A 16,788-nucleotide genomic window follows, 5' to 3' on the forward strand; every position below is an offset into this window, starting at 1 on the left:
TAGATGAAGAAAATGATGACGTACCTATTTCTCTTTTTTATCAGTTACAAGCTTTTAAATTTTCAGTGATTTGCTATTATTTATCATTTTTTTGATTCTGAAACAGTTAGCCAGCCAGCCCTCCAAAGACTTGGCGTTCTCCCCTCTTCTCAAATTCCAGCTGGAATTCTAACTGGAAGCCTCATTCTTCTTCAACAAGGAGCACTCATGCAAATAAAACGCGTGCTTAACCTGAACCCGTGTAATTATTCAGCAGTCATGCTCCAAATTTGCTGTCTCTGTAGCGCTGCACAACAGCACTTTCAAATCCTACCAAAGGAGGAGAACACTGTATTTTTAATGAAGAGGATGATTTTGGCACCAGTGTTTGTTGTTTTTTTTTGAATCCATTACTTCGCAAGTACACTATGGTGGCGGTTGTTATAAAATCCTAAAACGACATCATCTGAATGCTAAACAGAACTAATACCTAAGTAACAAGGAGCAGCGATCTTTACTTCAGAATATGTCAACATTTTATGTTTGAACATAAAAATACATAGACTGAATTATTAGGTTGCAGGTTCTGTTTTCATTGGAAGGAAGGAGGCTTGAGAGTAATGTGTAATGTTAGAGAGTTATGGGTATTTTGTTTTTTAAAAATGTTTGTCACTTCTCCCTTTGCCTCCCCCCCCGAGTACCCCAGCTATTGAATCTCTTCCATGTACTTAGGTTGGAGAGGATATGAACACTTGAGCCCCTTCTGTCTTTGGAGAAACTTATACAGAATGATTTAGGTGCTGTAAGGTAGAGCTTATATGCAGTAAGCCCGAGGAGAAATTCATTTGCTGTGTTCGGGGATATATTGTTCCTTTTAGGGCTGTTATGGGGAGACTGTTGATATCAATTCTTTTAACTGGGAGTGGGAAAGAAATGGAGGAGGTCTAAAAAAAGAGAAAGAATGAAAAAAGATAATTTCTCTTTGTTGGCTTTATGTTTACATTCTTAGAAGAATAGTTGGTTGGAATTAGAAACGATGTGAAACTTGATACATAACAGAATTCCTGGAAGTGAAATCATCTTGGCAAATACAGGAGCTTCATACCATAAGGATGGTTGTACTTTAAATGAGGCTGCACTTAAAAATGGGCTGGCCTGGGCCCAAAAGCAGATGGATAGAGTAAATGTCCAAGAAATTCCTGCTGAAATACCATTGCCTGAAGAACAAAATTTTGTGGTTATGTGAGATGGGGAGTGGAGGGGAAATGGGGGTTAGGGGGGAGGGAGCAGAAGCAGATAGTTTATTGATGCTGGTTATACAGCAGGATTTGTAGATTAATCCTTTTGCCAATGCTGCAGAGTGATGGGTAACCACATGATGTGCCATCTGCCACCTAACTGCTAAGTTAAATTTAGACTTTGCGGATATACATTTTTATTTTCTTATTTATCCCTTATAACAGTTGTTACAAGTGTTATTCAACTATCTAAATAAAAGAGAGGTAATAACTTTTGAAAGGAATGCTTATATTTTTAATGAAGTGTGTAGAACCTTTTAAATACTTTATTTATAGTTCACTGTTTATTCCTTTTTTTAAATTACAGTAAATAATTTGTTTAAAACTCTGTGGTTTAATTTTACACGCTATGAATCCACCTGCTTCATACACCCATAGTTGAGAAAGTAATAATCTTGACTGATTGTTTCTCTCTGTGTAACGAGCATTGAGTGTTAAATATGCTGGGAAAGTGTAAATACAGCATTTTGGGATGCAGTACTGTACATAAAGTGAGGGAAGCAGCACTAGGGACAAGCACTCTGTTTAATACAGGAATAAGGCATTAATTGTCAGGTTTTGTGTTTTTTATTTTGTCAAGTATGCTTCTTTGATGATGTGCCCTGCCATTTTATTGAGAAGGCAAGCTAGGCAGTTTGGAAGGAAACCAAGTATTAGCACTGAGGACAGAGTACACGGCAGAAAGAGGATGATTTCAGGAAGGACATCTCTCCTGCGAGAGACTTTGGAGGGAGTACGGATTCATGACTTTAACTGCTATGCAGGAAGAGATTTGAGCACCTGGTCACCCCATTGGAGATGGACGTGTGTTTGTGTGATCACTGGGAGGGGAAACAGGGAGGAGAGTGGGATTGGAGGGCATGGGGAGGAACTTCCACCATCTCCACTCTCGGGACACCATAGCTTATTGCGTCCCTAGATCCAACGAAGGGCTTGAGGGGGCATTTTAAGGGCCCTGAGGCTGGAGGGGTGGATGGAGATCATAAAAATCTTGTATTAAGAGGGCTAAGCCAGCAAAGAAGACAATCACAGTGAGTTGACAGTTGTGGAAAGAATGAGAAGACGACCTTTCAATTTTATTTAAAAAGGCACGGCGATGGGACAGAGCAGAAGCTGGAGGTGGTGGACCCTGGAGATGAACAGAAACCCTACAGAACTGTGCAGCTTATTCAAAAAATCAGTGTTTCAATAAAGGTGAAGGGCAAGCAAGTAATGTTTCATACACACTGCAAATCTTCAGCCAAGCCCACAGCAGCAATAAAGGACAACGAGGGGTGTATGTTGCCCCGGGTCTCACCCCACGGCTGTGGTGGCAGCAAGCCTCGCGTGTGGGGTGTGCTGTGCCAGCCGGACAGTTCATGCGTGGCGTGCAAGATGGGGAAGGAGGGCGAGCTGTAATGCTCCAGCCTCTCTTACACCTTTCAGTTCCCAGTTGTGTTGCCCCTGATGCTTCTTTTGTTCCAGGGGTGGAGTAAAATCGTGAGATGACTGAAGCTCTATCTGTTAGCAGCAGTGAAACACTTTCTTCAAAGGTCCGCTCTGGAAAGCGGACACGCAAATAGCAATATTACATTTGAGAGACAGGAGCTGTCTCCAGGAGTCTTCAAGCGTTTCCCCAAATGAATCTGTCGTGTTGGTGCTGAAAAATACAGATGCTGACCAGAGGAATAGTTTGAAGATTTCTGTGCAAATACTTGAACTGTCTCAAGTAATATCATCAATATTAAATCTTGCACAATTACATAATTACTTTGTGCAAGGTTACTTTGTCATGTCTCAATTGTAAAGTCTGTTTTCCACTAAATTTGCATATTATATATATAAATTTTATTATTTTTAGCCTTAGTCATAATGCCGTATGAAATTTTAAGTCAGTCTGGGAAAACAAAACTTAATTTCGTTTTTATGATATCTATGCTGAAGGAAGTCAACTCATAGGGAAGTTTTATTTCCCATTTAAAAAATAAAAAGGATAAAGTCAGTCAAAGTGTTAAGCTGAGTTTAAGAGTAAGTAGTGTAGTCAATTGAAAGACAGGACCTAAGGTTAAACTCTGAGACTGACTAAGGCTGTGCAGGGACTTCAAGATGCATCTTTCTTGGAAAACATTTTTTACTGAGCAGGTGGCTTTTGAAGGACTTACTGAAACGTCTTTTACATTATTGAGTTGTCGTCTGCCAATTAGAGTTTACAAATGCTAACTCTTATTTGAAGTCTTAGGTAAATTTCATTATTTAATGTTTTTAAACAATGATGAAATGCCTTGGTGTGCCTTGACTGTGACTCACAATGATGTGCTTTGTGTGGCGGTTCAGTTTAGATAATAAAGTATTTGTTGAAGTATGAATCTTTTGTATATGCAATGTTTGATTTCTCAGAGCTTTCCATTCTGTACTATAACTCCTGTATTCTCCTTCTTCGTTGTTTGACCTGGACCAATGATATCTTTCAGTAGTCAAATGCGTTCAATACAGATTGTCTTTAGACATGACGTTCTTCATGTGATTATTTATATTAAATTTGCCATAGATGTTTCTGTTTCAAGGTGTGCTTATCCCTGCTTACATTTTGGATGATGTTCTTGAACACTTTATATTTGCCTGTTGTGTAGTATATGACATGTTATGGCTAGTTGCTCAAATACGTAAACATCCCTTTAAAGTAATGAAATAAATCTCAGTCCAGTAACATCTAATTAAATGTCAGGGAGGTGGGCTACATAAAATACAAACAGCCTCTGTTTCAAGCAGAACCTATGCCGCTGTTTTTTCAGGTGTTTTCATAACTGTTTTCACATTGAATCACACAGTAAAGCATCTATAACTTTGTTTCATAATTCCCTCCACTCTTTTCCCCCCTACCAAGTGATGTGTCAATGCTCAGGAATAACTCAGAGCAGAAATATTTGCGACTTTACAAGGAGACCAGCTGTTATCCACTCAGATCACATTTTTCACGCTGCTGTCCTGTTCATTTCGGAGCTCTGATGGGAAACAAAGCCTTCCTTAAAGGCAAAAGTTGTGGAGACCTTATCCTCAGATAAGAGAGAGGTCTGTGCTCTCGTTTGGTTGCGTAGCAGCTATTCTTGGCAAGGGCTGTGCATCAGCCTTCAGGCAAAGAACATCAGCGGGATGCAAATCTTGCAGGATTTTTGACTTTTTGATTTTTTTTCCCAGATGTTGTGCTACTGGTTAAAACCCCTTCCAAGGACAGTAACCCAATTACTGCATACAAAGGTGGAGTATTCCAAATATCTCGCTTCTCTACATTGTAATGTATATGACATAAACCATAAACAAAACATCGTGCAGTCATACTTTATTTTTTGTCTTATTTCTACAGTGCTCTTGTAACATATAGAGATTCGGGCATATTTACATGTACGCAAAGAGTTGACGAAAGTGTTTACATGAACTGCACGTAAACAGGAGGGAATAAATTGGATTTTTGTGTTTATCTCTTGCTTTGTTCCACTCCACAAAATTAGGCCTGGTCATCGCAAGACTACATCTCTTTCTTAGACTTCATATCTTTAAATGTGAACAAATCACTGTTCATCTGCAGTTGAAGTTTACTGTCAAATTAGCTGATACTTAGAATCTGCTGCTCCATTTCTGCATGATGGCCTATCCTAGTTAATAAGTGCTGTTTGGCTCAGTAAATGTATGCACAGGTGTGTGCGTGCATGCTTCAACAGGTTTAAACTTGTTTTGCGTTAACTATGTTGGAAAAACTTGTACCATTGTTCTGTGAATAGGATAAAATCTCAAGCAGATCGGCCTCTTCCTTTTAAGTGTGGCTGCTGGGCCAGGGGAAGGTGTGTTAGTGTGCTTGTTTTAAATGTCAGGATGTGGGTAAAAGATACTGAAAATTTTCCACGTTTGGCATTTTCTTCACCTCCTTCACCGCTGAGCCAGCCAGTCCCATCTTCTTGTGCTTAATAATAGTTATTATTCTGAGGAGCTGTGTTCGGTGAGAAGTGCTATTGACTGGATTTGTGCATAGATTGCAGTGAGCCCTGGCAGTGCCAGTCACACCTCTAATCACTTGCCTTTTCAAATTTGAGGCCCAGAAAGTGCTGTATTACCATGATAAGCTGGCATCATGAAGGCACTCAATAGTCTTTCATTCAAGTCTGGATGCTCATGCATACGTATACACAGATCAAAAAGTCATCTTCTGCGTTCCATTTCTTTCTCTCTCTATTTTAGCCCATCATCCTACTTGATTATTCCTCTAAAATTTTTCATATCCTAGTTGAGCAATATAAAGGGTGTAAGAAGTAATATAGGAAACAGTGAAAAATTTGGTATACTTCTTGGGCTCCATTGTAGACACTGAAGTGCTTTATCATGCTGTTTTATGTGTTCCCTCGGGACTAGAGGCTCTTTTGGATTCCTCAGAAAACGAGGTAAAGACTGAGAAATTGCTTTTCTTTAAGCATAGGAAACAGGCTGTTAGCAGCCTAGCAAAATTGCAGAAAGCAGGAGAGCAACAGAGGCCCCCAGCTTCATCAGTGTGATGGGTTGAGGCTGACAAGGGTTTCTGCTGGAGGTAGATGTGTGGTTGAAATGGATGAAAAAATGCTTTTAAAATAACCAAGCCACCAAGAAAAAAAGCACGAGCTTATAAAACGCAGAGGAAAGTGACAAATAGGGGAAATTTTGTATTTCTGTGATTCTTTACTTTCTATTGGATCCTGCAACCTATTTTCAGGGAAATCCTGTACATTTGTGGTAGGTAGTTTAGCTTGTGGATACACGTAAATAGGCTATGTTTTTACTGCCTTTTACACTTTTTACACTGTCTGAAGCATCAGGTTCTGGTTCCTTCATCTTAACGATTCGTTATAGCTACTTCCAGGCTGTTTCTCTTTTCATTAATTTTGTTAATGGGCTTAAAGGTACACTGTTCGGACTGCGAACAGGTAGTACAGGAGAGATTTCAGATGGTTTAGACAAAAAATGGTTTCAGCTGACTTCTATACACAAAGAAAATGATACATGGCTTTGCCAGATTTTCCCCAACTGGAAGAATTTCATATAGTAATAATACAGATTAATTTCGTAGTGGGTTGCTTTTTTGTTTGGTTGGTTTTGCTTAAACCATTAAATAAAGGAAATGGGAGTCCTTGTATTTTGGATGTTTTAGTGTAGTCATGTTAACCGAAGTATTTGTGTTCCTACTGGCAGATAATCAAACTTTTATTGTCACATGCGTTGGGTCACTATATTGGGATCAGGGCACTTCTGAAGCTCAATAATTTGACACCGAAAGATATTCCAAGTCAGAAATTAGGAAAGGAGCTTTGAGACTTCTCTGGAGTTCATAAGTGCATAACTGCATCTATGTATAAAAAGGAACTTGAAAGTTAAGAAATAGTTGCCAGTACATTTGTTTTGCTGTATAAACCTGATTTTGCCTCCCCCTTCCTTACTGTCCTTGCCATTTTCAGCTCTGCTGCTTTTCCAACAGATTTCTAAGGAAAGCGTATCAGCTTGTATTTCATTCATGAGTAAAAATTACAACTTGATTTAAGCTCTGTATGTGCTGGAAACGTTGCACAGCACAATCACATAACGTGTTTCTATTCTACCTTTGTTTGTATTTGCAGCACTCTTCTATTTTTGGTTTCATGGTCAAATTTAATTAGAGCCTTTTATTTGCTTCTCTATATTAGTAGTAGCTGGAAAAGGCCAGCCCTAACAATGATCTTAGCAGTACATCATTAGATTTCAGCAGCCTCATTCTCTCGCGTATTCACTTATAAAGCATTTGAGTATTATTTTCTCTTTAGCTTAAATGCTGTGTGATGTTTAACTCCTCTTTCGGCTCTTTCCTTTATTACTGCTTTTCCCTGCATCTCTTGAATTTACTTCTGTTTTCGTGCTGTGCCCAGTGTGCCCTTTTCCAGAACAAGTGCTTATGCACGGCTAAAACACGTTTATAGTGACTGACAGGCTTCAGCTGCCTGCATCTCGGTAAGTGGGTGTCATTCCCTCGAGTTACAGGGTAGTCAAGTACTTCGGGCACTGCCACTTAGGGCAGACTGAAAATACTTTGTCCAGCCATGGACACAGAGCAGACAACTGCATGGTCAACCGAGAGATGCGTGTCTGTATAAGCACGTGAAGTGTAAAGTGTTACTTATGCTGAAGACTGTTTAGCCAGAGCTGGTTTTGTGTGTTAGTTTTTCATAAAAAATAATTTTAAAGAAGCAAATAGCCCAATCATCTACCCAGCATCCTTCAGATACAGGCATGCTGCAGTGCTCTTCTCTTCGTTTTGTTTGCCATCTCTTTTCAGAGCTCTCTGGTACTCGGAGGACTCTGGGCTGAGCACTGCTATTGACATTCTCTGTGTCCCTGCCAGTGAATTAAACACTGCAGAGCAAGGGAGGGAGCACAGAAATTTTGAGCACTCTACAAGTGTTTCCGCCTTCCAGAGCCTGAACAAGTAACAGTATGAGCACATCAGCCCATCCTGCATTTATTCCCAATCTGCCTGTACTTTTCAGTTGACTGCAAAATTAAAAATGTGATTTGGAGGAAGAGCAGGAGAATCATGCCCTTCCCCACCCCACCTCCCCCCGTTGTGCCTTCTGGGTAGGTGGGAGGATGGGAACATGCGCATGTATCCCAGTTTCATTATCTGCCAAAATCAGTGAAGATTGTTCCCTGCAGGCATAATGCCGGTAGCTAGCATGGGTTGTCTTTTGAGCATGGTGCACACGAAACACCACTGCTCCCAGCCACGTCTGCCTGGAGTCCTCTATTAACCCTGGAGTGCTCCATTAACCGTGGCTTACCCCACCCTGTTAATGCTGATGATAGCTTATCTCCTCAATGGGGTAAGTGTTAACACTTGGTGCTAGTGACTCTCAACCCTTGGCACTGTAGTCATACACACCAGAGAGGCTCTCAAGTGCCTCATAACATTTACCAGGTTGTGCAAGACCACAAAGAGCTGGTGGTGGTGGGAGGGAGCAGTTTGCATCCAATTTAGGCCTCCAGTTTAGCCTTGTAGCTGGATGGAAAACATGAAGGTTATTTTTAATTTATTTAGAAGATGGAGGGGGCCTTAATGCATTTATAACCCTTTACAGTTTCTGGAGAAATCCTCTTTTCCTTTGGAAAAGATGCAGGTACTGACACCTTGCCTGAGAGTTTTGTGAGAATTAGCCTTACGAGCAGGAGAAGCTCAGATGTTCTCTGCCGTGACAGGGAGCTGTACGTGGGTGGCAGTGGCGACTGATGGAGACAGCTAACAATGGGACACTGGAGGTGGCTGTTCTTGGAAAAAGTTTAAAAGAAAAAAAACTTGGAAAAAGCAACTGCATGAGAATATCAGTTGCAGTATCTCTAGAAGTAAATCCAGTAGAAGTGATTCCGTACGTTTTAAATGCTACAGCAGTTTTCCTTAAGTAGCTGCAAAAGGAGAAAGCAAGTTTCTTCTAAAAGATACGTATTACCAAGACACTTTGCTTTATGCTGAGGTGCTTGTTTAATGCTACTTTGGCATCCTTTCAATGAAATGATATGAGCAAGTCCACTGATCCCAGCAAAAGGAAATTTCTCGTCTTTTCACAAAATGTTCTGTTCTTTGGTGTGGAGACTGGGGAGGGTGCGGGGGAAAAATCACCTGCTCAGTTGGCCTTCCCTGCTGCAGTTCCCTGAGAGAAAACTGCTACCTGCATTTTGAATTTGCAGACTAATATATCAGCACAAATAGTATGTCTGAACAGGGCATGGAATTTTGGGAGAGGATGTTTGCTTTGCCACTTGTGAAGTGGCAGAAGATCCTGAGGTGCTCAGAGAAGAGAGGAGGAGGTCTGAGGAAAGACAGAAATATCCCTAGTCTGCTAGCAGCCGTTTTGTTGGGGAAACAGATGTGTGGTTGAGTTGTGGTTTCTTTTGCATGCTTATCTAGTAGTATAATTTAAGTGTCTCACCATTGGATGAATATGGTTTTAAAATGGAGAGCAGTCACACAGTGAAAGGAGTAATATCTGAATATTAATACATCAGACTTCCAGAGCTGTATAGTGAATATCAAGTTAAAAAAACATTAAAAAAAAAAAGGCACCATAACGTCAGAAACATCCTGAGACACCTTGTTACTCTGATATTAGTGTAATTTCCTTTATTCGTATCCCCTGCTTCCAATAATACAGTGCTTTGTGGAGAGTTGCATAATTCCCCCATACTTGCACATTTGTGGCAATGAACATTAGAAACTGGTCCCTGGCAGTTACTTCAGCACCTCTGTGCCCAACTTGCAGCTCTGTTGGAAGGCTCGTGCAGCAGAAGTTTCTCTCATCGCTGACAGGGCTAATCTGGAAAGCCTGGTGCTGCTGCAGGCTGGGGGTGGGAAGGAGTACAGGGCTTGGAATAGGTGATGGGCCTGCCACCCCTAATCACTATGATCAGCCCTCTGAAAGGGAAGCCATTCACAATACAGAACCTTCTTACAAGGAAAATGGATTCTAAAATGTCTGCGCCTGTAGTTAAAACTCTCCATCATTCATGTTAATGATTAGTCGTTTTGAGATCCCACTAAGCCAGGACCAATAAAGACTGGAGTGTTTGTTCTTTATTGGGGAATTTTGTCACATCTTTGCATAACTTCTGCACATATATACGTATCATAAAGGGCAGCAGATCATCTTAATGTTATTTTAAAAAAATAAATTTAATGGTTAGCTAATAGGATAAGTACTTGTTCAGAAGCAAGTCTGAAAAATCACTGGATGTGGAGACATCGTGCCAAGTGTCCTGAAAAGAGTGGATTCAGGATAGTAATTAGCTGCTGGTTGAGTAAGAATTGCAAGATCACAAAACAAATTACTGTTATTAGCAGAAGTATTTGTTCTCACATCGAGCTGTCATCCTGCTTCACTGTTGAACCTGATTGTGCCATGTGCAAGAAAAATGTCAGATGCTTTATTTATGTGGGCCTATGTGATTTACTTTTATATTTCTTTAAGGTAAGTGTCTCCTAAAATGACGCTGTTTTTTGTGACCTAGACACATTAAATCAAACCTACAAAAGCATGAGAAACTATAAAACTAAAGTGCTTTTTTTCTGGCTTTGAAGAAGCCGAATGAATGAGTGCTGGACCTGGAACTAAAGGATCAGTAGGAGAATGTATGGTGTAACGCATTTGTATCCAGTAACAGAGCTGACATACACCAGCTTGTTGCTGCAGTTCTACTGGTTAAAGTTCAGTAAATACCCTTTGATTTACACCTCTCCTCTGCTTTTAAAACAGGAGTTTAGAGAGTTGTAAATCATCATGGCTTAGAGATCTCCGACATGAAATAGTTCCTTTGATTGCAGCTCAAAAATGATCTGCATATACAGCGTTTAATAACAAACAACTAATTGTGGGGTTATGTGCTGAATACCACAACAGTAACAACAAGAAGGTTGTTTGGTGCATAATTGGCACTTACTGTAGATACCTGTTAGTTGATAACTTTCTTGCACTCTTGAGCAATGTCAAAGGTTTGTGGAACCTCACGTCCTAAAAAAAAAAAAAAAAAAAAAAAAAAAGAAAAACATAGATGGTAGCAATCTATAAAGTCATTTGGTATATTGGTCTTCTGATAACACTTTTATATTGAATTGTGGTAAATCGGGTTATCCTTGAAACAGATGGTTGTAGTTGGAGGAAAGAATGACTGTAGAAGTGAGATAGCTTGGAAGAGAAGGAGAGAGGAGATCTACTTGTTTTAACTGGTCTCCTTTGTTTCAGTAGGTCAGCCTCATGCTGTAATATGATAGTTGACCCGTTGCCAAGGTAAGATGAAAGAGCTCTTAGCCTTAAAGGCATCAGAAACATGAAGTCATTTTGGTGAATAGTGTAATTCAAGTACCACAAACACCGTGGAGAAACTGTCTTTCGTTAGCTTAAAGGTCCACAAACAGTGCATGTTTAAAAACACTTGCAGAACACTTTTTATTTAGAGGGGAGCCCAAAATGCATTACTCTTTGTTGAAGAAATACTAAAGGAAGAATTCTGTCATGGACTAAATACCTGATGTTTTAAATATAAGAACTCTTCAAAGTCAATGATGTATGCATTTTCAGTGAAATGTAGATAATTCTTAATCCCAGTCAATTTTTCATAATAAATCTTTTGGATACCAAAATGTATTGTATATGCACATACTTCAGAATCACTTTTCAGTTCCAGCCTTTCCAGAGTCTGATATTATCAGTGATTCTGTTTCTTACTTTTTCTTGGTGTTTTTTTTGTTTGTTTGTTTGTTTTGTTTTAATCTTTATCTGTTCTAAAATTTCTGAGGTAAGCATTGACAAGAAAGTGGTTAAACTTAATAGTTTTATCACTGACAAGGTCTAATATATTTCCTTTCTCTGGCTAATGACTATTCAATCGTTCTGAGGTGAATGTGGTTTTTTCCTTTTGCAATGGATGCATGCTGTTGGAAGAGAATAGCTGTTACACGTGCACACAGAGTAAATCGTAAGCTTCTTGGAGCTGTGAATCACTTAGCTGTAAAGTCATTATTAACGTGCTGTTTGAGTGCATATACAACTGCAAATCTGTGCAAAAAATAGATGGTAATAGCTTAAAATCATGATGTGGGCTGTCTCACTTATGCAAAGATTGCCACTCTTTTCAAACAGGAAGAAAAGAAAAATAACTGTGCAGTTATTGTTGCTGGGCAGAGAAGGCTTTTATCTAGCCCCAGTATTTTTCTGCCTGTGGTATGGGGAGATGAGGGTATTTGTAACAAGCTCTCCTTCAAAGGAGTAGCTAAAGAGACAAGGAGATAAATTCTCAGAATTTCTCTCTGGTTTTCTGCTATGCCACGTGCTTGTAACTTCTCTGAGTATTGCGGTAGAACCCAGGAAAGGAAATCAAGGGTAGAGAAGAAAGTGTAATGGATAATAATATTGAGCCTGTTGTGATTAAACAAAAAATTACTTGTCTGTACTGGTGGCTACTGGCAGTATTTCTTTACCGTGTCATTTAATGTGTGTACCCATCCTGTGGTGTGCAGTACTTTTATCCCATGATCAGCTCTCTAGATTGCTACATACCATTTGAGCCTATGGATGAATCATAAACAGAGATACTTTGCTTCCTCTACCAAACAGTATAGCCTTTTAGCCAGAAAGCCAGTTGACCAAATGAGCAAGGTCTTTTTACTTCCTTCTTACTCACGAGCTGGACAAGCTGTTCTGAGTGGTGGTGGTTCCTGTGTCTGCTGCATGACTTTGCTCAGCTTTGAACTTTCTGAAAAATAGATAGCGTTTTCAATAAAACTGAATGCCTCTGTATCTCTGGAGGCGCACATGTTGAACAGGAGAGAGGCAGAGAACTACAGCATTTTCTCTCTGTAAGCAATGGCCTGGAGCACTGTGTGAGCACTTCTCCGCAGCAGTGCAGATACCTGAACGCATTCTCTGCTCCGGCTGGCTGTCCTGTCCTGCAAAATGGTGCCCACCTGGGAGATCAAACCCAAAGTCTCTGTTGGTGGGAGAGCTGCTGCAGAGTTGAACTGAACCAAGCAGAGAGGGTCAAGAATACCTTGGAGTGTTTTTTCTAGCCCTCTGCTGTTGGTTTAGGACAGCACAGATCTTCCAGAGGTCCTGTACCTTGTCTCCTAGACCCGTTTGAACGCCTGCGATGTCCAAGATTTCAGATGCCTCTAGCTGCCTAAGTTTAGCCAAGTGAAGTAGATCTTCCAGGCTAAACCTGACGGGAAAGAGGGTACAACTGGCACAGTCCTAAGCACAGCTCAGTCCACTACAACAGTTTGTAACAATAATACATGTTGGCAAACCTGGCCCTTGACAGCTTCACGCTGTGAGCAGTGCAGTGTTACCTTTAGAACAGAGATATGCAGGGGAAGAGCAATGCAAGAGAACTTAATAAATAAGTAAATCATTGCCTTCAATATTTTTTCCTCATGCAACGTGGTGATCTTACAAATTAATTGGTTTCATGAAATAATGAAGAACAACACTTGAGGGTTGATCATACTGTGGAAGTAAAACCAAACCTCAGAACTTAGATTGACCACTTCTCTCTGCATTTACTTCTCACTACCCATGGCTGCATTCAAAGGCCAAGTTGATCTTAGCTACTCCAGTGCCTTTTTCCAGAAGGTGAAGGTTCATGGCTCCAGCTTGCCTTCTGCAGGTGAGAGTCATTCAGCCTTGCCCAACTGAGTGTCCCAGCTCAGGACAGTTTGTCACTCGGGTTTCTGTGTGGGATCAGCTTAGTAATGGTAGTAGTGGTGGCCCAACAGCATGAGTATTCTCCGGCTGGTCCAGTCCTTCAAATTCAAAAATCAGGAGTTTGATTCTCCCTTAGATTGTTTCACAGAATGACAGAATGGTTTGGGTTGGAAGGGACCTTAGAGATCATCTAATTCCAACCCCTCTGCCATAAGGGTTGGCTGATTATCTTAGTTTATTGCATAATACTGCTTTTATCAGTTATCTTCTATTTTCTGTCTGACATGCATTCCTTAATTGTTTAATTACTTCATCACAGTATTTGGCATATACTGTTTCTTAGTCACAAAGTAGTGTTATGGATTGAGCTCATTCACGAGCTGTGTAACTTTGAATGATTCCCACTTGTCATTTCGTCATTATGTGATGTCCTTTCTGCAGGTGATGCATTGTCCTGCAGATCTCTGTCAGTTGTAATTAATTAACCACTAACATGAGTTAGCTCCTCTCCCAGGTACGGAGTGGAATTACACCTGCCTGCGTGTTACATCCCGGTGTGGATATTCAAGCTTGCTAAGCTTGTCTTTGATTTAACCACTGCTATAAACGTGCATTAAAGGCTACTGCTTCTTTGGTTGACAAGATAAGCTAAATTTAGCCTATTTTCTCATGGATATTATTGAGTAATTTTGCAAGTACTTTGTACAGTTAAACAAACAGGAACAGAATTACTAGAGAACCCTGAGCAAGAGATTAAGAAAACTTAAGTGGAAAACTCCACACTATTAGAAATCCTGCTCTTACTTTAACACAGCACTAGATTCCTGGAGATAACTGGTCCGAATCAATATGTACATTTAGCAGCAGGAAATTTATATATGAACAATAACACTCTGGAGTCAGCTGCTTCCTGGAGCACTTTCTGGTTCGTAACACAATCAGTGATTTTTATTCTTGGTACTGTTTTCACCTTCAAATGCTTCCTGCTTGAGATGATGATAACAATGAATGTAATTCTTGATACTACAGTAAATAAAACATAAAGTAATATCCTGAAAACACAGTATCCTTTTAAAAACTAAATAAAATAAAGGTAATACTTTGAGTGTAAAGTGGATATTGATAGATTGGAAGAAACTAAAGACTGTCTGTCTTGGAGAACAAAAAAAATTATCTTCAACATGAATGGTGCAGGAGAAATCCAGAAGCAATTACTTTGCCGCAATAATCCCCAATGCACATATTTGACAAAAATCTAATGGTCTATATAGGTGGTATCTTTTGCTTAGATATGCTGAAATGTATGAGTGTATGTGTGCAGAATCTCAGCTTAGCTTTTTTTTAACCACATCCAGCGTTTTTCCAGGTGTTATATTAGATTGCACAAAAAGCGGTTATGTATTTCAGTGGAGGTGGTAATTTAGAGGTACAGCTGTCTCTCCCCATAGTAGTAAATACAAGCTACTCCTAATTCTAAATCTCCTTGAACCACATACGATTCTTTCTTTCCCTCTCTTTTAGTGGGCAGTTTGCTGTAGTGAAAAAATGCCGTGAGAAAAACACTGGTCAGCAGTTTGCAGCAAAATTCATCAAGAAACGGAGGACAAAATCCAGCCGGCGTGGAGTGAGCCGGGAAGATATTGAGCGAGAAGTCAGCATACTAAAAGAAATTCGGCATCCTAATGTGATCACGCTGCATGATGTTTATGAGAACAAAACAGATGTGATTCTTATTCTGGAACTGTAAGTAGCTCTAGAGACCTGGGAAGGAATAACGTTTTTTTGTTGTTGTTGTTGTATTAAGGAAATAGATCCTTTCTGTAAAAATTGCCATTATTTAGTGGGTATTCCTTGCCACCCCAAAGATCACTGATAGTAGCCTGAGAATTGTTATTATTTGGGGGTGGGAGGGGCCAGAGTTGCAGCTTCTTGATTTATAGATGCTATTTTTCAGTCTAAATGGCACTACAAAGGTTAAATAGCAATACAGTATATTCAGGATTTTTTCTGCTTGTTATTTTAATTGTCATTGATGTTCTGAATCCAGAAGAACAGCCTAGAGCTGAACAGATTTGAAAATAAGAGCAGAGGGAAATATAGGTTCTAGATAGAGATTAGTTTAGCAAATGTAGTGGTGCTTTGTGGTGGTGTAAGACAGCATCACTGAATGCTTTTTTCTCTTTTTTGCCCACATAACAGAGAACAGTATTTTCCCAGTTCTCTCCTGTTGCAACGTAAACTGAACTCTCATATCCGTATTTTAGTTCCCTTTTTTCCTCCAAAGTTATTGCTAATGAATTGAGATAAATATGTCAGCAGAGAACAGTTCTGCATTGCTTCAAGTCTGGCTTCAAGTTCCTCAAAGATTGCTAGTTCAGTCGTTAAGCATTACTCACCTTTTTCAGCTTGACAGTGTCCAGTAGCAGCACATGCAAGTTTTTACCTTGTTTCGATGCCTGACACAGTCTGTATTGTGGCCACATTTGTTTGGTATCAGCTAAACGTATTTCAGCAAATGCATCTGATTTGGTACAAGAATCTTGCGCAGCACTTCTCTTTTCCTTGGCTGTTCATGTGATTTTCTTGTAGGTTATGCCTTCCTGTTTACTAACTTTCATAAATTATGTTTCCACTTACTTTATAAGGATACTTTAGGGTAAGTATTGAGTAACATGTAGATTTACAGTATAGATATAAGAAAGGAACTGGGTATTACCTTAAGGAGTTTCGTCTTTGCTACAATATATACACGCATAATACATTAAAACACATTTTTACACATCTTTAGTCCCACATGTGATTGCTTACTGTAATGCTTTAGTAGTCTGGGTGTGTGGTTTGTTTATTTGTTTTTTTTTAGTTTCAGAAATACACATTTGCATTAGTTTGATTTTGTGTGGATAAGTATTTCTTAAAAAGATGAATAGTATAAAGTAAAACCTCTTCGTAATTCCTGTCAGATCTACTGCTCCTGATTTTTGTTCAAAACTCTTTGAGTGTGTCATGAATATACAACAAAATTAGTTTGATTCTTCTTCTGCTCCCCATTTATATTTGCTCTCATATTCTTCCTATTCATAACCTGTTATTACAGTGCTGCTACTGCAGTGCTTTCTTTCTGCTCTGTAATCTAATCTGTCCACATGAAATCAAGAGAGTGACTGGACTTAAGAGCTCTGAAGAAAATTCAGTAACTGCAAACAGTGGTAGGATGAACGGAACTGTTCCTGTCTCTCTCTTCTTTTCATGCAATAGGAGCTCCATTGGCAGCAAGATTGCTGTGTGTGTCTGTGTACACC

At 39.7% G+C, this 16,788-nt stretch overlaps 1 protein-coding gene across 2 annotated transcripts in view; it reads left to right on the plus strand.

The window, feature by feature from the left end:
* Positions 1–16,788, plus strand: part of DAPK1 (death associated protein kinase 1) — an 89,211-nt gene that overhangs the window by 23,171 nt on the left and 49,252 nt on the right. For both annotated transcript variants that reach the window (XM_040540412.1, XM_040540413.1), the window contains one exon: positions 15,011–15,232. In XM_040540412.1, coding sequence (XP_040396346.1) covers positions 15,011–15,232 — 222 coding nt within the window. The remainder of the gene's footprint in view (positions 1–15,010; positions 15,233–16,788) is intronic.

The sequence above is a fragment of the Cygnus olor genome, chromosome Z, assembly GCF_009769625.2.
Source record: "Cygnus olor isolate bCygOlo1 chromosome Z, bCygOlo1.pri.v2, whole genome shotgun sequence".
Lineage (NCBI taxonomy): Eukaryota > Metazoa > Chordata > Aves > Anseriformes > Anatidae > Cygnus > Cygnus olor.